This window comes from Anas acuta, chromosome 18, assembly GCF_963932015.1.
Source record: "Anas acuta chromosome 18, bAnaAcu1.1, whole genome shotgun sequence".
Taxonomy (NCBI): domain Eukaryota; kingdom Metazoa; phylum Chordata; class Aves; order Anseriformes; family Anatidae; genus Anas; species Anas acuta.
The window spans coordinates 6,296,270-6,321,826 of NC_088996.1; the positions used below are offsets into that span (position 1 = coordinate 6,296,270).

Genomic DNA, 25,557 nt, shown 5'->3' on the forward strand with positions numbered 1-25,557 from the left:
TATGTGGCTGAGCAGGTTAGAGACAGGATCTGTGGCTTGAGCCTGCCCCCCAAAGAAGGGCAGAAATATGGAGCATCGTGATATAAAACGGGGGGGCAAAGTTCTTCGACGTTTCAAGACCCAAAGCCCGAGCAAATCGATCCGAGTTGTGCGGTGAATGCCGCTGGAGCAGGACGCTGCCCCCCGACCCGAAACGCTCCGGGCTGAGAGGAGCCCAAAGCCCCTGCTCAGTGCCAGCTCCTGCCTGCCCTTCACGGGCGTTAAATTCCCTTTCTGTGCTTGCTCTGTGCCTTCCACATCCATGGCTGAATGACGAATTTCAGATTTGTGACCTACTTTTCTCCAGCATTCAGCTGGAAGCTGCCACAGCTGTTCATGTCGGTGGCTCACCAGAGCCCAGGAGCTGTGTCAGGTGCTGGGCTGCAGTGAGCTCTGGTGCCCTCCTCTTCATGCACAAAGTCACTTGTACCTCCACAATACTCTGTGTTCTCAGACAGTCATGATATCTGGTACCTCCTACATGAAAAAAACACCTTCCCCCCCCCCTCGCTTTTTTGTTTTTTTTAATAAAAAAAATCTCTTTCCACCTAAAGGCTCAGGCTTTACTTAGTTCATTTGGCAGTGCTGCTCCAGCCTCTCTTTGGAATGTCTTTACACTCACTAGCAGGAGGAACATAGAACCTGACCTTGAATCACAGATTCTGAATACAGGTGTTCATATTAATGGTCTCTCCTGTTAGGTCTTCAAACTACACCGTACATACAGAAAGGATACAAACTATTGACCCAGTGATTGAGGGGACCAAGATAATGATTTAAACAAAACTTAATCAAAACGGGATACAAATGTGTATAGCCGAATTCTTCTTCCAGGACACATAGCCAGTCCCAAAGAATGGGTGCCTTGGGCTCAGCTCTAGCTTCTTGTAGCCGGAGGCTGCTAGGTGTATTTCCTTAAGCTGTAGGGGGATGTGATTTCTACAGCACGACAGCTTTGTCCGACACATGCAGCACTTCTACATGTATGCATGGTAAATGTACGCAGCTTTCCCTGTGGAGCTCACACCAGCAGGTGGAGCCTGCTTGTCACCGAGGGAGTGGGAGCAAAGAAAGCAATGTGACAGAAACTGCTTACACTGCACTGTTTTGCCGTTTAGACTCTAGATACAAGAACATGTGGTTTTGATCATGCTTTTCTTTTAATGTAGTGTTGCATTTATTGGTCTAGGTGCTGACATAACTAAGCCCTTTTATAACGGTTTTAATTTTCTCTACTCACATACAGAGGCTATGGAGATCCAGTCTGGTTCAGGGGGAATATCAATATTTAACTTGATGCTATCTCACATTTGTGAAGACACCTAGAAAAAAACGGGGTCAAGTCACACCATCACCTCAAAGGACTCATTGCTCAGGAGAACAAGTCACACTGTTCTTCACAAAGAGGGGGAAGACCTGACCTGTGTATTATGCTTCCGTACTTGAGCTCACACTCTTCAAGACAAGTGCATCAAAAGCGTTACATTGTTCTTTCAGGATGGCTTCATGTTCCTGGCATCTAATTCATGTATATTGTTCTTCAAATTCTTCTAAAGGAAGATAAAGAAAGCCTTCTGCAATTAAAGAAAGCATAAAAGGATTTCTTTTCCAGAAACATTTATTTATTTATTTTTAAATAGTGTTCTTTTCTTATAAAGCAGCTTTCAAGTCACGTTCCCTTAACTGCAGTGTCTTTGGCATTTTCCTCCTAGAACTTTCTTATACAGTGGTATAAAATGTATTTTATTTTTTTTCTTTACAGAAAAATAAGTATTTAAAGCACAAATTAATTCTCTGAAGTATTAAATAACATACCAAAAACTTTATCAAATCCATTACATACACTAATGAGACAAAACCTTGTTGTGTATGTGCATAGTAATTATATACACATTTTTAGCTTAGATAAATTAGTGCTTTGAAGTTATCAAGGAAGCTTTACAAAATATCCAAATGCACAATTGCAGTATTACCAGAATTTGTCACACTATTTGTAGAATTTACAATGTATACATTGCATTTAAAAACCTCTGCCTGAATATGCAAACCAATGACTTTTTTTATGTATCTATTTTTGAATTGTTTGCAAAAAGACAGGATTTTATACAATTAAATGTAAGTCACTTCCCAGGTTTCATGGAATTAAGAACTCAATATGATGATAATTACCCCCTATAGGAAAACACATCAAATAGTGAAAACAGTGGCATCATGCACACAGAAACTAAAATACAGTATGCGAGTGAGCAAAATGTCACATCCTTTCAGTTGCACTGAACACGTCACTCATTCTGAAGCAGCATTACTGTAGTGAGCAAGCTCTAAAATAGGACTTATTTTTCTTATTTTTGTCAGTGTAGTAGAATACATACATAGAGTATGCTCAACTATTAAACAAGTAGTCCTTGCATTCAACACTTCACATGAAGGGATTCCATCCAGGTTCCTTTTCTCACAGAGTTTAAGAAATTTTACAGCTGTTTCTTGTACAGTTTTTTGGCGGGCTCTGTGGCGGACGGATAATTTTAGCTTTCTTTAAGCTGTTCCTTTTATTGATGTTGCTGGAAGTGAGGGAATATGAGCGTCCATGCATCATCCTGGCATTAAGGCCGTTGGCCATGGAGAAGGATTTGAGATGGCTTCTTAAGGCAACAGGGAGAGGGAGCTTGTCAACAAGATGCACAGGGGTACAGGAAACTATGGCACGGCAACAAAGGTCTTGCAGACTCAGTACTTGAAAACAGACATAAAACTTGCATTATAATAGCACGCTTTTGTCAGCCACATGGCAGCAGCATACCCAGCACTCTGCATGCATGCTTTACTTAGGATGAATTCTTGTTCCTCCTCCCACACCCGTTCTCACACCTGTATTATTCAAAAAATCTACTGCTTCAAGTTCTTAGTTGTGTCACAATACTTAGATGATTGAGAATGCAAGATCTAGGAAAGAGATGTTTGTTATTCCCTACAAAATCAAGAGCAGGTTATACCCGCATATATATTTTCTCTGTTTATAAAGCTAGTTGTACAAGATTCCTGGTTCTACTTATTAATGTTTTTGCATCAGTCAGCCAAGTAATCATACTCTGGAAATTATTTTATATTAAGGGAACCACAAGCCTTTGCTAGGACTACATTTAAATATTTTCAGCGTATTTTGCTTACCCTTGTTTGGCCTCCACAGTCTGTCCATTCCATGTCTCATCAATACTATTCTTGCTAGCTCAGTAAAGGACTCTGTAATATTGAAATTACAAAGTGGACTGACTTCAAAAAAAGTCATGCCCAGCCTCTCAGCATAGGCTTGTGCTTGTTCAGTAGATACTTGGCGTTTGAAAGCTAAGTGAAGGCGGTTTCCAACCAGGATTTTTGGTACACCAGGAGCATGCTGAGGAAAGAGAAACATTTAAAAAAAAGAAAAAAGTTTAGCTCATTTCCCCCTTCCATCAATTAAAACAAACAAAAGCTTTCTCAAGATTTAAAGACCAAGTGGTAGGTTGGACAAGATGATCACTAGAGGTCCCTTTCAGCTTAAATTATTCTATGATTCTCTGATCAAAAAACATCCCTTCCTCAGAGAAAAGAGACTTGCACAGATGATGTGGCAAATCCATAGCAAGAGTGGGACTACAATATGTAATCTTTGCCCTCCATATGCCTACTGTCAACACCTTTAAAGAAATCAGACACTTTAGCCGATATGTTTCCTACATTCTAGAAATATAAACATAGAAACAAAATGGTAAGCTTGGCATCTTGGATAACTCTGTAGTAAGCATTGCCTGCAAATGCCAGTAAAAACAGCAGAAAATATCATAAGCAGTCAGTCTGAGTCATCTGTTACAGACTAGAGACAGTCTGGGACTGTACCTTACCTCATCTATTTCTTTTATCCATCGATCAATTCCATCAAATGACCAACGATTGGTGATGTCATACACTAGAATTACTCCCTGTATAAAATACATATATATATAATTAAAAAAAAATGTAAGCTTAACAGAGTCACAACATAGAAAACACTACCTGCAAATTCTCTGATTCTGAAATTATCTTATAAGATGCTGAGAAAACCCTAAATGGAGCAGAAACTCAACATCCTATGAAGTCATGCCATCTCTCTATGTAGATTACTGATACGGTAAGGGGCAGAAAACCTGACAGTTGCTTTGAACAATTCTGTAACATAACCTATGCAACTCATCAGAACCAATACACGTAACTAATAACAGCAATACTTTGAAATCTGAAGCTATCGTGACTTTTAGCGTGTCTGTTTTGATGAAATGAGTTTTTTCAAACTCATTTCATTACAAGTCATTACACTTCATTATATTTTTTGACTTCTCCTCATATCTCCCGTTACTCTTGACAGTTCTGTTACCAGTTTATCTTACCTGACACACAATTTAAAAAAATAGCATTAGCATATTTATTTGCATGATTAAAGTATGGTAACAGGCTTAAGTTGTTGATATAGCCAACAAGAAGACCTGAGAATATACATCATCATGCTTTTTTTCTGGTTCAACTTCATTCTCAATCTCATTGGTTTCTGCCCCTTCCTCTCCTTTCAAAAAAGGGAATCCTGCCCCTTGTTATTTCCCAAGGTTCATATTATCTTCACTGTATTAGTGGATCTGCAGACAATCCACAGGTGAGCTACAGAAGCTGTCACAATGGTTTGCTAACTCTGCTTTCATTCATCCAACAACCATTACCCGGATGTACTTAGCTTACCTGAGCACCTCTCGAGTATGACCGAAATATGGTGCAGAATCTCCCTTGCCCTGATGTATCCCTAAAAAAAATACATTTAAAATATATATTTAAAAGAAGTAGGTGACCTCCTACATTAAGAGTCCAGCTAGATTAACTCATTTGTGCTGATCAATATCACCTCTTATTCCATTAGTCATGCAATAGCAATCACTAATGTATAAGAGCTCTTCTTGCTCTCAGCAGTTTCCCCCCAGTGGCATTCTGTCCTTTCCTCTACATTTTTCAGATTTCTCAGGATGAGAGGACAAGAACTTCAAATTTTATTCTTGTGATTGCCCTTGGAAAACAAAGGCTACTAGTCAAGTGCACAACATATGCCACTAGACATTGCATTTAGCTCAGCTTGAAGAAAGGTTGTTTTCACAGCAGAAGAAAAGTGGGAGGAAACAATAGCTATCACCAAGGAGACTAATGGGAAAACACAAAATTCTTGATTACAGCAACAGTAGTTTATCATGAGCCTAGTATGATGAAGGAATCTTTACAGAGACATAGAGAGCACAGATTCTCGGAAAATCATGCACACAGACAAAAAATCACTGCATGAAGCATTCAGAAGCAAAATTTTAAAGAGTGCAGAATCAGGCTGATAGTGAAGGGTGTAGTAAGAAGTGAAATTCCATACAGAATTTTTGAGATAGATTACAGATCTTCAAATGCAAGGCACATATTTTTGTATATGGTCAACTGTAGAAACACTTCCAATCTGTTATTTTTGGGAATCCAAAGAACTTTCCCTTCACAGAAAGGATTGAGACATCTCTTTCCTGCCTGCTTCTCAGATGAGCTTTATGTGGTATTTTTACTAAGTTATACAAAATGGAAGGCAGAAGAAGAAAAAGAAAGTAGGTGAACAAAATATCAAGTAATCAAGACACCATATGGCAGAGTACTATTACATGTCATTACATTTAACATTTGAAATGTTACCTTAAAATTCTTAAGGGCAAAAACAACCAACATGGAATAAATTAAAAATAAATCTGACAGGCACCCAGACATTTAATTCAAGTATTTAAAAAAAAATTCAAACAAAAATAAACACTGACTGCATTGGTACAAGATCATCCATTTCTTGGAGGAAAAGGATATAAGCATAACAACTCATTTTGTATTCTTTTGTGCCTTTCTCCTGCATTTATTATGCATCTCTCATACAGAGAAACTGTAGTGTTCCCCATTACACATGAAACAGCTAGAAAAGGAGGTAAAGACTAAGTAAGTGACTTGCTCAAAGCACTAGCTATCTGGATCATTCTTCCTCACTTGGCTAAATATTTCTCATGTATAACGGAAACCTCATGCCCACAAGAGTTATATTCTTTGTATCTTTGAAGTATAAGTCATGAGGAAAGGCAGAACACATACCAGAGTTGTAGCTTGATTCGTCGGCCATCCAGAAGAATTGTTGTAGTCTTATAATCTATACCTGAGGGGAAAACAGTCATGGAAGTCTTAGATCAGCTTGCACGTGCACAACATACATACAGACAGTTACAGACTTTGAAGAAGCTGACCATAAACCAAAAGATTTTTCACCAGTACTTTATGAAGTGAATATGGAGAAGAATAACTTGTTAATGTGAAGTTCTGAAGATCTTGTATTATTTAAGCAAGGTCCAGAAATCAAAGCAGATTTCTCACGTTGCCTTCGTGTTGTTAACCAATCTGTTTTATTCATTATCATGACAATATAACATGCTTCAAGTTTTATTTCTTTTCAACAGAAAAACGTAGGTGTTAGCCTTTCCTCTCAAACGTATGTTGTGAACTAAATGCCATTCTCTTCCTCTGTTCCTCAGCTTTACTGCCTCTAATATTTATTCCTTTCTTATCTGCTCTAACTCACAGACAGCTCTTACAGAGTGGGTGTAGAGGGCATACACATGCCCCCCTCACATAAAAGCAGTAGATAGTGCAAGAAGAGGATGTTATCTATACATGCACACATTACTTAATCTATTAATGTAAAAACAAACAAACAAACAACAAACAACATATTGATGCATTTAGCTTAGCTTACGTCTTTATTGTTCATCTTACAGCCTTTGCAAACAATCATCAGTGACCTATGGCACTAGCTTTTTTAATGCTAACCTGGCATACCAGGTTTTAAACTAGAGTAAAAATAATCTGGAGTCTAGCTTTGCTGTTTTCCTGGTCAGAACAGGCAAACAGGTGTCTCCTTCCCCACCCCCGCCCCCATTAGATTAGGGGGGACAGGAGCAATCAGCAGCAGTTACGTAGCTACAGTTGACCTCTAAAAATATCCACCATCATGCCAATGGTCAATGGCTTTGAACACTGGGCTGCAGTACTGCATCCACAAAGTGCGTAATTATAAACATTAAAAGAAAGAGAGGCCTTTATTTTATTAAATGCTATTTGAAAAGTGTGCATTCAGTATTCACATGGTGCAGCCAAGCAACAGGTTCACTGGTAGATGTGTTCTCACATTTTCTTAACTATGACAAAGCCAAATAACTTCTTGAATTGAACATTTATTCACAGTCTTCCAAAGGAAGTTATAAAAGCATTAAATCTCTGAAAATGTACTGAAATGTAACGAGACTCGTGCTTTGAAAAACAGGGATGTTTTATTTTCTGAGTGTAAACAAAATAAGGTGAGAAAAACACACTGACAAGGAAAAACAAATGCATGGGGAAGAGTGTCCTAATTACTAAAGATTTCAGCAAATCTTCATTAGAGGAAGAGGAATGACAGTGGTGAAGACGATCCTGCTGATTGCCTGTACCCTTGCTGCAGGCAGGCAATTACAAAACACTGCGGGGGCGTGGAGAAACTCACTGCATCCCAGGAGAGTACTGGTGGGTAGGAAGAAGGCAACAAACTGACACAGCAGTGGAAGTACCAGCACTTGAAAAAATCTATATATACCAGGGTTTGTACTGATGCACAGATCAAATGCTTACTAACAAGATTTTTTTTTTTTTGCTGTACTTAAGTGGAGAAAAAGAAGTTTGAAAATTTAATAAGAATGGTATCAATTACTTATACTCTTCTTCCGAAGAAAGAATTCAGCGCAGCATGGCACATCAACAACAACAAACAACCTGTCCTGGCTGCAAGCACAGCTCTGGAGAGGCAACCACCATGCAGGAAGTTTGCTCTTGGCCTACAAACACGACGTGGTCACCACATTCACAAAATGGACTTCCTTCTGCTCCTTCAGGTGGAGTACTGCCAACTCCTACCAGCTGTCATGAAGAGGCCCTGAAAGCAGACACTGTTAGCCAGTTCCCTCTGTTTTTATCAACAACAAATAATAGGTTTAAAGGGCTCTGACATGGTAAGCAGTCACAGAAAAGGAAGCTGTACCTGTCTCCCTTTCCACAAGGACAGGAGTTTGTTCAGAGTAGGTCCGGAATAAAGAACTGGTGTTAAATTACCAAACAGAAGTTACCGCAAGGTAACAGCTGCCATCCGAGCCAGCTTTCCTGGCAGCAACAGGCAAACAAAAGAGATGCTGCTTTTGTGCTTCTTCTAAAATTTGCACCACTCTAAGCTGCTCAAATGGCATTTGCCATGTGCAATTGAAAAATACATGTATGCTATGTGGGACAAATCAAAGAAACCCTCCTGGTGTGATACGAAGACAAGGTGAGTAAGCAGGAAGACAGAGGCACGGCCACCCGTAGATCAGTCACACGCTATCAGGAACCGTATTTCAGCGATGCCACTTCACTGCCTGCAGGATATTTCACTTGACTCACATCTGCCTACAGCTCCACTCCTCTCATTTCTTACAAACTGATGAGGACATGCTGCAGTCAGGCAGGAGTATATTAGAGTGTGCTCTCTTGATGCAGACCTTCCTAGGCTAACTTCCTAACCTACAGACAAAGCCTTGGGACACTGAACAGATCAGGACATAAAAATTGTTTGTGCACTGAAAGAACAAGTTTCATCATTTCAGAAACTCTTGAAAACACAAAACATAGAGCAAACCCTGCATATCACTACAGCACTTTTTCCAGCATACTGATATTTCTCAGAGGGTGAAATACCTCCACTAGTTTCTCTGAAGTGAATGAAGAGGCACATGTTTAGCCAACCGTGACACATCCCACACAGGGACTGGACATCCTGCATTCTGCTTAAAGACATACTAAACACAGAAAAATCAGTCCTGCATAGCTGGAGGAGACACAGCTGAGCATGCTCGACACTACAGACCACACACTACTGCAAGTCATTCTTGTTTAGCTGCATATAAAGCAAAATATTCCATCTTTTCCCTTAAATGGCATGCATAAGACATGCCTGAAAAAACACACTACCCATCTTTTATGGGTTTCTCTTTGGGGTTTGTGGGTTTCTCAAAAGATTTTTGAAGAGATAGATTCAGAAGCGTGTTCTTCAGCTGTTGTACAGATAGAAGCAGTTGATAACACAACCTGCATATCGCTGCAATTAGCATTTATCACTGATTAAGAATCAAAACAAAAAGTCTTTTCACATGAATCATCAGGAACAGCATGCAGCTATAACAATGAGACCAACAGATGTGGATTGTGCTGTTGTACAAATCAAATGTCCTTCCAGAACATTATTCACTCATTTAGTAAGACAGAATAGCTTTGTTGGGATACACAAATGAAAAGTATCTCCACAGAGGAAAGGGGAGAAAAAGGCATCTAAATAAATAATTCAACTTTGTGAAGTGAACCAGAAAAACCTCTCAGTGCTTAATGCTTTCGTGTGTTTTTTTTAAAGTCAAAATTATCTACCTAAAGCCACAAGTTGAAATTAAATAACCTCAAACAAGCCGCACCCCTTGCTGGAGGTTTTTTTTAATTGAATTGCTTTTTAATATTTTTTTTTCCCCTCCAACACAAAATGAGTATCTAGAGAACTGAAAGAAATATTACCAGATCCAGGAATGGAGTAAAATTTACAAAAAAGCATTTGGCTGTTCGGTAACAACTGCACTAAAGAGGAAGCCATCCTCTCTGCGCTGCTGCCTTGTAGCCATTGCCGTGCTATCACTTACGCTTCACTGCCTACACTGCAGTCACGTCAACAGTGATTGTTTGAAGGTCTCTTGTGAATTTTGTTTTCTCTTGAAGCTTATAGCCGTGTTCCTGAATTTCCCATTGTCTCTCTTTAGTAGAGAATCCTGCAATCATTTACATTGCTCATTTTGCGTTACACCAAAGGCAAGGTTGGTTAGCCAAAAATCTTTTCTGTTCAGTTTAATAACGGAGGTTCAATGACTGACGGTGTGACGACCAGCCAGTCTCAGCTTTGCAGCAGTGAAGAACTGGCTCGACTTGAACAAAGCTTGAACACAACTGAGTACAGACAAACCATTGGTCATATTTTGATAATAAGACAACATTCTACCGAATAAACCCCAGACTGGTCCCTCCGAATTTTTCAAAGGAAGTAAATGTCAGTCAAATATTCTAATGTTTTGGAGCTTGTTCTGAGTTTTCTTTGGATCTGCATTTCAATTTAACAAACAAACCTTAACCACTGCTTTGCAGTGAAAGACTTTATTCAGTGCTACATTTGTCCCTACAAACAACACTTTCTGTATCTGAGAAAGTACAGAACACATTACTTTGTCTCTGAGCCTGGTGTACCCTTAAATTTTACTTCACACTGAAAACATCTTTCAAAGACTTTTGACCACACCTTGAAAAAATAGTTTTAGGTTTTGGAGAGTGCTTAAAAACATGTTCTCACAGGCATAATGAGAATTCAGCGGTCCCATTGCTTCCCATGTTATCTCCTTTTCATAGACATTAACAATTACAGCCTGATGTTTCTCTTCAGAACACCTCTGTGACTATCTTCAACATATTTGGCAAGTGACACAGTTTCCAACTCCATTCATTTATCATCCCAAGCAAGTGGATCCACATCATGCTTTTGATTCAAAATTCATTGAATCTTTAAAAACTAAGCCCAGTGTTTCTGCTGCAAAGATAAACTCCTGACAATAAAACTGGTCCGTGTCTTGTGACATGTGAGTACAAAGGTCAGGTTATCTGACAGCCATATTTGCCTTCTGCTTGTGATTTCAGAATAACCATCATTTTCCAAATTCCAGTCTCTTGTATTACACTTAATTACTGCAATAAAAGCCATCTGTTTGAAGAACACAGATTGCCTATTCACATTGAAATGGGGACACTGAAATTCTGGATATGAACTGTCTTCTTCAACTCATTAATCAAGTCATAAACCACAATTAAACTTAAGTCTTATACATAATTCACTCATTTTAAAGACGTGACAATTTTCCCATCTATTTTCAAAAGAGATTTATATCAGACAGCTCCAGCTTTATGTTTAGCTTTGTTTATGGTCAGACATGCCAATTAGAAAGCCACCTTTAAAAATCCAAGTGATCCTTAATGATTACACTGAAGCTTTCTATGGTTGCACATTTTTAGGGCATCAGGTCAGAATTGGAAGGTCTCTGAGCACTTCTAGCTGGCTCTAGTCCAGATGGTTGTCCTCACAACCAAAGCAAGTGGCACAGCAGTAAGAAGTTTGTTGCAACTTTATGGCCTACCTCCAGTACTAACTTGGAAACCATATTAACAACTGAACCACTCCAAAACCTGCATAAGCCACAGAATTTAATTAGGCAGAAGCAGTACCTGAATAAGTGTCTGCTCACTCTCTTATCAGCATTAGCAAGTAAACTAAATCCCACACTTTGCATGTTTAAATCATGCCCTACCCCAAAAAGAATATGCAAACAACTCTTTCAATACGTGATTTCCTTTTTTAAGATCATACCTTAGTTTGCAGTATTTCTGCTAAGATAGATAAATAAAAAACTATACATTCAAAGCAGGCAGTTGCTCGGAAAGAAGAAAATACTATTTGACATCAGCTAACAATCAACTTTTAACCAGAACTTGTAAGCAATTCATTTCTATTCATATTAAGAGGAAAGGAAAATAAAGATTCTGAGATCATGCTCCATTTTCATCTGTCTTAAAACGCACTTGTCAACAAATAAATAGCCTCTTTTGTAGTCTAAATTTATTTTACATGAAGAAAGAGAAGTGTCCCCATCCTCCAGGTCAGGAAGAAGCAGCAACTGCAAGCTTCAGTTCATCATTTCCTTTCTCCCACTCCTCCAAAAGAAAAGGATATCAGAGGCACATGGTAAGCTTGCTAACTCAAATGTTTGCTACAGGTTGCAGTTTACATCCTCAGATGAAAGCTACGATATATAAACATGTTATTGTTTATAAACAGGAGCACTGCAGGAAAAGGGAATGCTATTATTAGCATTATGGGGAAGAGTGTCATCCTTTGGTTCAGTGCATTTTATTAATAAGCTTGAAAGAAGAGATTCATCTATCAATCCCAGGAACCTCTTAAGTGAGACGTTTATTCCTCATCCCCTTATTTCCTCCACGGATGTAAAAAATTAAATTGAAACAAGGAGCCCATGGTGCTCATTGATCCCAGAACACTTCTGGTGCCTTACAGATTGATCTTCTGCAACTCGATCCAGCTGCTACTGCACAGCCTCACATGACGCACTACTGACTAGTGAATCTGCGTGAAAAGTCCGGGTCTCCAGAGCTACAGACCAGACTGGAATGGCTGTCACCAGTTCTACACAGAAACGAGGACCTGACAGAACACTGCTTTACATGCTAAGAGTGGTCTGACAAAGACACAGGGATGAAGATGGAGCTAAAGCAGGGACAAGACACTGAAGAGGAGAGGCTGAGAAGGGGAGCTGACCAGAAACACAGAGCAAGGAACCTGGGGGAACAGCCAAGAGGCAAAGGGCAAAGGACAGGTAGCAACCAAACTGTAACTGATCAAGGAAAGAAGCAGAGGCTTTCAAAAGGACACAGCTTGAGTGAGGTGAAGAGAGAAGGAAAACAGGTTAACAGTCAAATTCTACAAAAGGGAGCATGCCTTCCTTCGAGATCAAAGGTGTAGGACTTCTGGTCCATTTGATGGTCATCTTTCCTGTGATATGACGTAGCACCACTGAATTTGCATTAGAAATTAAATTCTCTGTTATCATGCACAGTTAAAAAATAATAATTATCCCCCCCATGCGATCTTCTCACTGCTACTGCTTCTGTTCACCAGTTCCTACAAGAGTTGGGCTGTATCATGAAGGAGGTTCCTTTGCATGTATCGGGCTTGTTGTTAGCAAGCACCCTCTCTTCCTAAAAACCTGTTCCATTACTTTCAGAGAGCATCAGCTCTCAAGGGCAGTCTATTATTCACAGTATCACCATGTCCCCTACACTCCCTGTAATTCAATAAAGTTTCAAACATGATTCTTTCACATCTCTTGAAACATGCTCGTAGCTCAAGCAATGGCTATGATGTGGAGCTCTGCACACCCATGGCAAGTATCATGAAGAGAATCTTGGCCAGGCTACAATAACTGACCAGAAAAAAAGTGGAATAGGTTTTAGGTAAGAATTGATCATCCGATGCTCCTAGTGCGTGTGGATATCTTCCTGGTGCAGTAATTCTTTATCCCATAGCTTAGCGGTAGGGACAAATCATCCTGGTGCATGAGAAAGAGCAGAAGGCAGGGTACATATCTTTTACAAAATCTACAAATCAAGAAAGAAATGAGAGCAGCTACACAGAACTTGCCCTCACTTACATGTTGAACGCTAGGTTGAATTATGGCCAGAATCTGGAAGGAAGAATAGCTTAGAAACTACTATAAAATATTAAAACCAGATGCAGTATTTCACATTTTACAACGTTTTCCAAAAAGAGAACAATGACCTTTTCTGTCTTGACACTTCATTAGCAATAAACCAGTTCAAAAATACTTGGCATGAGAAGAATCCCAAGACCATCCAGTAGCCATTATTGTGAGTGATGGGCCTAGAAGCTCACTGTGAACAGTTGCAAACTTCTCCAAAATTTCCCTAGGCTTTAAATCAAGTCTCAAATAAATGCTTCTGAAAAGTTAAACCACCACTATCAATTAAGCATATCATTATATCATACCAATTATAAAATCAGAATTCTGTTTCAGAAGTATATTGCCATATATTATGAAAAATATGTGATATAACCAAGATTTGCAAAAAGAACTCCCAAAAAAACAAGTTGCCATCAGTCCTCCCAGAATTCACAGCAGTGTTTGTCACCAAGTAGTAAACTTTAACAGAACAAGAGATCCAAAGTACTGCTGTAGGGAGAAAGTGGGGGGAAAAAAAGGTAATTTCTTTCCCCACCCCATGAAGCACTGCATGTTCAAAGAGGGAAAAAGTTTACTTAAAAATAATTCTTTGTGCTGAACAAGTAATGAATTCTGTTATTATGAAGAACTAGAGATCAAAGCTGGAATTCACAGCAAGTAGGTGTAAGTGCAATAATTCTGCTTTAAAGATACCAAAGACTAAAATTAATAGCATTATTTAAAAATTACTGTGGCTTAAAAGCTATATTCCAGAAAGCATACAGCCACCATTTCCAAAGCACAGATACTTGAAGAGCTTTCAAACTATGCCTCCAAACAGAAAACCAATCGCACTTCTTCAATTCGAAATTCCATGCAAAACACATGCCGCAGTAAAGTGGGCTTTATAAGTAATGTTAACAAGAACTCAAGGAATTACCAAGTCACAATGCATCTCCCATTATGAAAATGAGGAAAACTAAGTCTGGCTTGGATTGTGTTTCCAGTTCTCTCCTCTTCTCCTCCCCAGATATTCCAGCAGAAGAGCTGCCAAAATTGTAACTGTACTCCTTTTCCAGGAGAAAAACACAAAATGCTAGCAAGCAATCATTTGGATTTAAAGGAGAAAGACAGACTATACAGATACAAAGCTCTTGTTCCACTGATCATTTAGTTGGTTTCAATTTTCCATGACATCAAAATAAACTGATTTCATTGGAATAGGACACAGGAAATTTCAGGTGGGAGCAAACTCAGGAGGTCATCTAGCTCAACCTCCTACTCAAACCAGGATCAGCTAAGAGAACTGGAGACCCCTCTGCACAACCTGTTTCACAGATTGACTGTCCTCATGGTTAAAAAAAAGTTTTTTCCTCTTACCCATTCTGAATTTCTCTTGTTTCAACTTAGATCTGTTGTCTCCTAAGCTCCTACCACATACAAAGCCCATCTGTCCTCTCGATGGCCTCCTTATGGGTACCAGAAGGCTGCTCTTTGGTCCCCTGTAAAGCTTTCTTTTCTCCACAGAGGTGACTCATCAGTCTGTGGCCAAACTTCATTTAAATTATTAGAACTGCAGACTTTTCTTCACTCAAAAACTATGTAATTACTTTTCTCATAGTCCTCTGCATAAAACTACCCTGTCTTGCAGATGTTGAAGACAAAGTAAAAAGACTGTCTATAAGATTCCAGTTCTCAAACACCATCGGATTAAACTCCTGTTTGGAGACAAAAACTAGTACTTATATGGAAAAAATATTATGCTACATGTATCCTTGGACTCTAGAATCTTCTTGCTCCAAGACTAGCATCACTATATAACGGCTGTTTCTTATCCAAACTGAAAAAGAAAATAAAATTAAAAGTTTAGAGGTTTTGAACTTGATTAAAATTCCATTTATCATACGTCTATTTTATCAGGTGTGTGTTCAAGTTGAACCATGATTTTCTAATTCTGAAGTGGTTTGAAAAGCCGGGGTTGTGCTTTATGCAAACATCACTTGGTGTATTTACAAAAGCAAACACAGAAAAATGAGAACAGAACCCTGACTCACTGAGATGATGCAGAGTGAATAGGGATAGCATTTCCTCGCTAAAAGCAACTAGAATAGAAATACACATTTCCAGCTATCCATGTAAAGATTTTGCACCACAACTCTCCTTATATTGACTCAATTATTCCACTGAATGCATCAGCTACATGAGCTTCTTTTCCTCAGTCTGGACTTGAGTGAGCATTAAAAAGGCTGCCAGACCTGCTGGGTCTCTTCTGGGCTTTCCAGCTGGCAGCTTCATATTTCACACACTTATATCCCATTTTAAGGCACCACATAAAGTCAGCTTACAAATAAAGTATAAGCGCACAGGAGTTACATTAACACATCACTGTCTCTATTATTTTATTTTGAGGTCTATGGACTAAAGTATCCCCCCCTCCCCCTTTAAATTAAACTGTTGCTTTTTTATTAATACAAATACATTTTCTGTTTCATACAAACATCTATAATGGTTCACTTTCTATAATAACAGGCAAATTAAATATACATTCCTCAAACAGACTTATAACCATTCCTTCAGTATATTCTTTCAGAGCACAGAAGCATTCTTTGCTGTTTCAGCTTTGCTGATGCGAGATCACAACAAAACCTATCGGTGAGGTCAGGGCAAGGCTTACTGCTCGAAGGCTTAGGCCAGAGGAAAAACGAGAGCAATGGCAGGAGCGCAGCGGTGAGATGCGAGCTGCGACCTCGCGCTGAACATGCACGGGATGAAACTGCAGCAAGGGCTGGGGAGAGGTAAAGGCTGAACCACAAGCCTGGAAAAAACACCCGGTAAACAAATTATGGTCACTAAATGCAAGTGGTCAGGCTGCTTCTGAACATGTCAGAGATCAGCTGCAATTCATCTGAGGCAAAGGTGTCACTCTTGGATTGCAGCTCACTTTTAAATGTTGCCGCATGTTCAGTCTCTAGCTTTACATAGTCACACGTGTGGGACTTGAACTAGCCATGTATTAATAACTGGGGCTTTTATTAAATAGGTTATCCTCCTCTGACCCAAGAACGAAAATAGCTTTTTATAAAAGCCATTTCTCCATGTGTATAAAAACACATTTCTCTACACAGTTTTGTGTGCTTCAGCACACTTAAAAAACATGTACTGTTTTGACCAACACAGTTAAAACAGATATGGATGGCATTGGGGGGTTATATTATATGAATATGAAAGTGTGATCCAGAAATAACTTACTTGGAGATACTCTGGATAGTTTGATTTTGCATGAACTCAAGCCATCACTTCTTAAGCTCTTTTAGAAACAGCTTCAGGCACTTTGTTATTTTATGCCTGATAAGACACATGCAAATCTCCATTCTAGAAATTCTCAGCACAGTTACTCCACCTCTGTATGTTAAACTACCAGTTCCTACTTCGAAATCCAATGTTCCAAAAACATTTTAATGTCCAAGGTAACTCTGGAGTAACAGCCTTGGCTCTCCTAGCTACATCATGCTCACCACCTATTGTTTAGCCACCTCCATCTCCAGGTAACACTTGCTGGTTCTGCACAGTGCCTTTCCTTTGATGGCAAATCCCATGCAAAGAAAAACTGCAAAGCTGTTATATCTGCTTTCAGCTTAGCAAAAAACTATATTTCACAAGGAATAAACAGCTTTCCCATTTCCATGCTTCTGATAATAAACACGATTCCCAAATCCTTTATCTTCCCTGTTTACATGCCTACAGAGCAGCCGCAAATTACTGACCTGACAAATGTTTCTGTCTGTGTGTAAAGGTGTTTTCACTGCTAGATCCTTCTTCTTCCCCAGATGGCAAGCAATTACCTTTCTGTACTACAGGATTCTCACCTTGCCTTGGCACACTTAGGAAATTTTGTCCAGCCAATCTGAACACTGTAAGAACCGATTCCTTAGTTTTACAGCCCTTAGGGCTCAAAAAAACCCACGCCTCCTGCAAAGAACAACCAACAAGATCCTGAGAAAGTCTCAGCTGAACACTGTACACGTATTCCTTCTACCAACATGCAGACAGATTTACGGTCTCATCAACATCAAACAAGAAGTCAATTACACCAAGAGCGGGATGCATCACATTAAAGCCCTAAGGCAGCTGTTCAGTACACTTTGTCACTCGGCAGGACCTGTTATCGATGGCACTCTCTCTTCTCTTCCTACCCCACCCAGCTCAACGAGGATGCTCTCCTGCTTGCTGCAAGCTCCTGTAAAGTTGGGAGTGACGCTGGTTTCTGGACCTTTAAACCCTCTCCAATCCTGGGCAACATGAGAATGTAACTTCCTAATAATTAGCCTGTAACTTTCCACAGATTTGAGCAGCAGTGTAGAGACATAACCAATTGTGAAAAACAATATATTTTGGGGACTTTGCCCCAAGCAAGTACTAGATTATAGTCCGTACTGAGTTCACTTCACCTTTCTCAAGAACGGACATTTAATATATGTCAGTAAATCAGTGTTTTATTTGTAACAGCTTCATTTAGCCAATGAACTTGCAGTTTGGAGAATCTGCCTACTTAACCAGTTCATAGTTTCATGTTGCAACATATGAAAACATAAAAGGGAACAACTATTTGTCCAGATGCGTTCCACTGTATCAACAGATTTAGATATGGATGAAAAAAAGCATAGCAAGCGCAAAACAAACATGCTTGGTGTATTACATTTGAGATTTTCCTTAAATCAAACTAGCATAACAAACGCTAGCTCATGTCAAGTATTTTGTGTAAATACTGCATCAATTTTCCGTATTTTCAGTCTCACATTAAACAAAATCCAGAAGAGCTGAATAAAATGGGATGGAAATATAACTTTTAACACTTGCCAATTTCTACTCTTAATCCCATTTTCCATTCCTGTTATGTTCCCAGAACAAAAACAAATTTAAAGCAAAATGTAATTTAACCAACATATTGGTTGTAAAACTTCATCCTGGCACAGGCAAACACGATTTTGGTTAGGCCAAAGCAGCTTAAAAGGACTCAGTTACTTTGAAGTCTGACCACTTTTCAAAATAACCTGGACTTTTTGTTTCATGTTGCACACCTGTCTGGGAGCCTCAGGGTATTATTATTATTTTTTAAGTCACTTTCCCACTCTTGCATATCTGTGAAAAATTAGGGGGAAAAAAAAAGGACACCAGTAGCCCAAGGGAAATGGAGACAGGCAGTACACAGAGCTATTGAACAGGCATGAGAAAGACAAAGAATAAAGTAAGCTGTAGTCTCTTTTGCCACAACAATCTGAAGTATTACTTGTAGCAACAGCAGATATCAAATTCAGACATGTGAGTACACGTTGGTCTTTGGCAGGAATCTGAAAAACATTTGTATGATTTGCAAGATTTTAAGGCTTCTTCTTTCTGAAACTATACAACACAATAATATGCTTGACCAAAAATTATGTTTTCTTTGGTCTTTTTTTTTTTTTTTTTTTTTGTTGCTGTTGAATAGGCTTTGTTAAGAGACATAAAGGGCACCTACTGAAAAAAGAACAAGCTAGACAAATACCTGATTTGAACATGTGCACACAGGGTCAATGCTGCACCCCCCTCCTCCCCACTCCCCCTGCAAAAATCTACCAGCATGGATAGGGTGAAGAGAGAGCTAGGGAGAAAAGTACTTCCAACCTACTGATACAGCCAAAGAAATATTAATAACATATTAAGCTGAAGAAAGCTGGTTGAGTAGAAAAAAGCATATAACAAAGCAAAACTAATTTTTGAAAGGTTCAAAGAAACATATGAAAACCCATAAACTGCTAAGCAAGCCTAGGATCAAGCCAGGTGAACATTTGTTGTTTCAACAAATGCACAAGACCAGCTAACACTACAAACAAACCAAAAAAACTACTAAATTGGACCTGACAATCACAGAAGATGCTAAAGGACCCTTTACTACACTGATTATGAAGAACGTAGACAAAGAGTTACAAAAAAATTAAAAAAAAAATTGGGGCTCAAGTCTGCAGCCACGTATCAGGGAAAACACTATGCACTGGTCTCATGAGATGGGCAATTCTTAGCATGATAAAGTAACACAGGAGTTAGCACAAGGCTCCAAACTTGAGATTTGTGGAGGGAGACAGGTACATGAAAAGTACCGAATAAGAAAACCAATCTCAATTAGATTATAAGCTTTCTTCTTTTACAGAGGGCAAATTTTCTGTCTAAGTAAGAACAAAGGGAACAGAGCCAACCTGGGATCCACATTCTCAGCTACCACGCACCTCTCCTAAGTGACTGCATTTTACAAAGAATTGCTATTCTGCAGTGCTGTCCCCTGGAAGAGACAAAATACAATTAATTTTGGTGATAAAGGGAGAGTTACTTCTATTTTTCTGTTTCAAACACAGTGAAAGGGAAAGAGCAAGTACAAAGTGGGTAGCTCTTTCTGTTACTGATCTTTTCACCTGCACAGTTTTCACCTCTGCATTAGGCTTGCAAGATACCAGGACAGGCCAACATGACCTAAAAATTTGTCTGTGGGGAGGTAAGCAGCAGACAAGCATCCCAGCCAACGATTAACACCAACTATTACACACCAGCATCTTTTTAAGCATTCAAATAAGACAACCCTTATCCAGGAAGTTCTCAACCTAAGGACAGGGGAAGACAAACAACTGTGACAGGAACTTAAGAGGACATACATGTAAAATGGTCACTAAGTGAAAGAGGATGCAAGAATTTCTGTTTTAACCTGATGTTCCTGCAAGAAAAGGAGTAGGAGTACATAGGTTTGAGCAATCATTCCTTGCAGTCCCTGCAATGAACAATCACACTGCGAGCACAATTTTCTCTATTTTAATATGAAAGCAAACACAGAATCGAGCTGAATAAAAATCCGTTAGCCTAAGACATCAAAATATTGTTCTACCTTGTGACAGCACATCTCAGGTATTATGTTCTAGTCTAGAAGCAATTATTTCTTCTGAATATATTCTGCTGATAGATTAACGATACTTAAAAGCAAATTTTCTGCAGCTCTCTAAAACAATTTTTGGGCAGTTTTTCCTACTAGGTGAGAGACCAAGCGTGTCCAAGCTATTGGAATTTCAGTTTTAAGCAAAACGTGGGAAACCCATAAAGGCAGGTTATCCAGACCACTAACCATACTGCTACCCACCCGTCTCCAGGATAACTGCTTCCTAAATCATCTCTGTCAATCACACTCACCAACACATCTTCCAAGGCAGTCCTTACTTTGCTATGTTAATAAAGCTTTTTCCCTTCTTTTCAACCCAGAGCCCTTCAGTCATTAAGAAGAATTTAGAGACCAAGAGACTGTATTTGTTCTTAATAAAAGCATTTTTATTGTGCGAAATGCTTTCATGCCACGGCTCGTGGACCAGCAGCAGCTTGCAGGGACTTGACTGATCACACGATGCTGGCTTGCCTCCCGGCCTCCAGATTTTATATCACTTTTGTGTACCGACAAAAAAGGAGTAAGACATATGATGCTGTATTTTCCCAGGAATGAGAGAAATGGAAGGTTTATTTTTGATGAGTTAAGAAAGTGTCTATGAAAAATTAATTTGTTGTTTATATTATTAAAGTTTGAGCCCATACACACGAGAAGAGACAGTTACATAGCTCATAGCTACGCACAAAGCCTTCAGGCATCCAATGGCTAAACAGAAAAATAGCTAACCACCACATCAAAACCAAAACAAACACAACACACTGTTCTAGTCAGCTCTGGGTTCTACTTTATCTTTATTTTCCTTGTCTGCTTAGCTGTCTTTGATGCTGCTGAAGACGACCAGCAGCCCTCTTTGCTGATGTGTCCACCCTCACTTAGTCTTTCTTCAACCTCTCTTAAAGTTCTGGGGGGCTCACTTGGATTCTCCTCCTTCCCCAAGGAGCAGTCGCAGGCTGTTCAACACCTTGTCTTTTCCCATAATTCCTTTAAAAATAGTCTGTCTACTTCTGAGAGCGCTGCAGTGCATCTTGCTGGTACCTTCCATCACTTTGCACAGAAAAGGACCCTAATGCTACACCAAAGCTAAATTCTAATGTTTCGTCCTCAGCTCTAACGCCGCTGTCCTTCCTGAAACCCAGCACTGTAACCCCATGTCTGCATCCTAACCACCCATTATAGCTCACTCCTCCCAAACTTCTCAATATTCATATTCTCACCTTCAATTTTAGGAAGTTACTGCAGCAGGAAGAGCCTTTTTCATGTTGCTGTAAACAACAAATTCTGTCTTGAATGTTCAAATTCAAACAACTGCCCAAATGCCCTTCCTTCATCAATCTGTTCCTTCTCATTTTCAAGGCCCTTCAGAGCTCTTCTCTCACCACAAATGCTCTCATCTCTTACTGCATCGTCCCTCCCCTCCAGAGCGTATCAAAGCTACTCCCTCTCATCAAGCTCTGCAACAAAGTTTTGTCAGTTCAAAGCTTATACACGTGGCACATTTTGACTGGACCCATCATACTCCTAGACTTTCCAATTCAGAGACCTAGTTGGCATTATGAGATTGGAAGATCCTAGCCAGTGAACTAAGTACTTGAAAGTGGTCAAAAAAGTCCGTTTATCAAGCTTTTAACTGAAATTAAAAAAAAAAAAAATCATAACACCAACAGGATGTTTAGCTCTCTCCCTTTCCCTGCATCTCTATTTTCATAGCCTGCACAGATTCCCTGCAGCTAAATCCTACGTTGTCATGCTCAAGTGATGGAGGACAGGCTGAGGGGATCCAGGCAGAGTAGGGCTATCAGGTACAGAGCCTAAAAATAAACTGGGTGGTGTCCAGGCAAGTTCTGAAGTGTTCAAAGTTTGGCGCATTCGAGAACATCATACATTGAAGAAATGGATTAAGACCAAGAAAATATTTTCTACAAACTTTCACAGTTTAAGTCAATATCCTTCCTTAAGTGAGATGCGGTGGTATGCTATGATCGTGCAAACACTGGAGCTCAGAATGCTAAGAGAATTCTTAAATATGACACTAGTTGCACAAAATGTAAAATCAGATTATATTCCATTACAGTCTCCTTTTACATCCTCTGCTTTATCTGACCTGCTCTTTTAACTCCCACCCCTTTTTTTCAGACATGCTCATATTCTCCTGTCTAAAAACTCCTTTCACTCTCTGTGAAACACAGGCCTTTGCACAGCACAGCTCGTGAGGACCTGAATTTCCATATTTCTCTAACCCTGTATAGTTAAGATTGATAAATAAGCTGATGCTAAATAAGCATAGACTACAGTCTATGAAGCTGTCTATGAAACATAGCACTTACAACCCTGTATGTACATAAAGTTATTAATAACAATGAAGAATTTCCAAGCTGCACGTTTAATACTTGCTAAGTAATTCTAAGAGAACATTTGTATTTCTTGGCTGTCAAGGAATACGTTCACTGAGATAGTGTTAGCCACGCAATTTAAACACTATTTAAGAGCAAAGCACAAGTATCACAAGGTTTACACGCAGAAGACCGAAGACCTATGAGCTTTGGAGCAGGTCAAACATTCTCTCTCTGTTACGTCAAGATACATTGGAGACTAAAGTGCTTCTTCAGCAGAAGAATTTATAAACTTAGACTGCGAGTACAGAAGGCGCCAGACTCCACACACTCTCCCCAAGCTTCTGTCCCTGTTCTCCAACCACTTGCAGAGCACAGAGTGAGCAGACTTAAACATCCCAAGAAAGTAATTTAGCAAAACTACTAGGCAAACAGCTTCAAATGCATGCTGATGCCTTCAAGGTGCAATGTGACTCATAAGCAATCATCCAAAGAACTCTCCTCCCCCACCCACTCCTTCGCCTTGAATCAGTACTATGAACCCACCACAATAACAAACCCTGAGTCAACGCAAAGCCTTCCAAATGAATTAACCAGTCACAGACTCATGCGAGCAGTAATTTAAAGCAATGGGTAATTTTACAACATAACTTGCTTTTTAATATCCCACGCAATATTTTTGCATGAGGAAGAAAATTGCAGAGTTGTGCTCTAGGAAAACAAGGCTGGGGAAGTGAAAAGACTAGGAAGAAATAGAAAGTAAAAGTCCCTTCTAGCAAAGCCATTATAAGCTAGCCTTACATCAGTTTGCTATGAGCACAACTCTTTATTCTGCAGGGAGAACACATCTGGCACGGAGGAAGCTCTTCAGTGTCGCCCTTTAAAAAGCTGAAGCAAAAGGACACGCCGCGAACGTGAACCTTGGTCTTAAAGGGCTGCTCTTCTGGTGCGAAAAACATGACGGGGCGATAAGGGAGAGAAAAACCTCCTTTTCTGCTCTTTCAGTGAAAGCAATCTCACGGGATTCACAGTTACTGATTAACTGCGCTCCTTTACTGTAAGATTTTTGTCAGGATTTGCTTTTTGGGGGCTGGCGCTGGCTGACCTTTGGGGTCTCTTCCAACCCCCTTCACGACCCCCTTCCCCCAAGGCACCTCAGCGACCCTCGTCCCCCATCTCCCCCCCGAGGCGCACCTCAGCGCCTGGCCCCGGGCAAAGCCACGTCCCCCAGCCCGAGCCGCCCCTTCCCCATTAGGGGGAAGCCCCCAACCCCAACCCTAAACCCTAACCCCAACCCTGACGGCGCTCACCGGCTGGGTGCCCGTAGGGGGACTCAGCGGCGCCTCCCTGCAGGCTGCCCAGGATCTCGCCCTTGCCCACGTCGCTGTCGCCCACCAGCAGGAATTTCAGCAGGAAATCGTAGGCTCTCGCCGGGCTGCCCGCCTGGCTCATCCTCCGCCGCGGCTCAGCTGCCCCGGCCCATGCCCTCGGGGAGCGGGGCTGCCGGGCTGCCGCATGCCCGGGGCTCGCTGACGGGAGGCGACGGCGGCGGCGGCCCCGTCCCGCTCCGCCGGCAGCCTCCCGCCGGCCGCTCTCTGACAGAAAGCGCAGCCCCGCCCCCCGGGCTCCGCCATTGGGCGGCTCAACTCGGCCCCCCAGTTGCTAGGGGGTTCTGAGGATGCCATTGGCTCTCTCGCCCATCAATCGCGGGGAAGTCTCCCCGCCCCAGAGGGGCGGAGGACTGAGGTCGCGGGTTCGAGTCCCGGCCCAGGCAAAACAACCGCTGAACTATAGAGAGAGCAGGAGGGGAAATGCTCACTTTTCGTGTGCCACGAGCAGCAAAATACACTCAGGAACTTTCTAAAATTAGGTGCAGCAACGCATCACCTCTATGTCCAGATGCTGACAGGAAAATCTTCCTCCCCATAGAGCAGGTGTTCACCCCCCAAGCTCTATGCCAGGCCTTCATGACTTTGTTGGTTTGTAGCCTATCTACCAAATATGATTTGAAAATTTTTTTAAAAAAAGCAAAACACCCCTTCAAAAAGGCCTCAAGCCTGCTAGCCCTATTTACTTCCCAAATATTAAGAGAATATTTAGTATAGTCAAATTGGTACAAACACGCATTTGTACAAAGACAGAAAGAAACAAAAAATAGAGCTGCGTGCAGAAGGTGTCACACCAGGTAGAAACGACAGCTTCATGAAATTTAGGGCTTTACTTTACTGGAACAACCGCCCCACACAGGGACACACAAACACTGCCCAAATCACATCTAATTCCAAGGAAGTATTTACATGCACATTGGACCTAGTCTGCATTATCTACAGCCAAACATAAACTTTAATTGAAATATATATGTGTATATCTTATATTTCTACTCAAAATAAAAAACAAGTCCTTGACTAAGAAAATCTGTTTGTATGGATATGATGCAATGTCAAGTTATTGATCTCTGGGAGAAAAAAAAAAAGTCTTGATGTGCTTATTTCATGATTGCAAAGAAAGCTGTCAACTCATAAATACCACGGTATCATTCCTTGCTGTTATTAATACAGTGCAACAAAAAGATAGCAAACAAAGGTTCCTGCACAGTTCATCTGTGGACACGAAAGTGCCACATTGCACACGTAAGACAGGCCATTTTTTCAGTAGCGTTGCTATGCATCCACTAGTTATGCATTGTTTATAGTCCAGTCATTATTTTATGGAACCAAAGTCCTGTTGGAGGTGGGGATGATACATTTTCAACAATAAACTACAGTTTCACAGGCTCACGTGT

General features: G+C 40.3%; 1 protein-coding gene across 1 annotated transcript; it reads right to left on the minus strand.

The window, feature by feature from the left end:
- Positions 1 to 1,639: 1,639 nt before the first annotated feature.
- Positions 1,640 to 24,386, minus strand: RAB40B (RAB40B, member RAS oncogene family). The gene is made up of 6 exons (XM_068655259.1): positions 24,086 to 24,386; positions 6,193 to 6,253; positions 4,783 to 4,843; positions 3,918 to 3,995; positions 3,208 to 3,430; positions 1,640 to 2,772 (listed from the first exon to the last, which is right to left on the minus strand). Exons 1-6 carry the CDS (start codon positions 24,225 to 24,227, stop codon positions 2,501 to 2,503), a joined length of 837 nt encoding a protein of 278 aa, XP_068511360.1. The 5' UTR covers positions 24,228 to 24,386; the 3' UTR covers positions 1,640 to 2,500.
- Between the last annotated feature and the right edge of the window lie 1,171 nt (positions 24,387 to 25,557).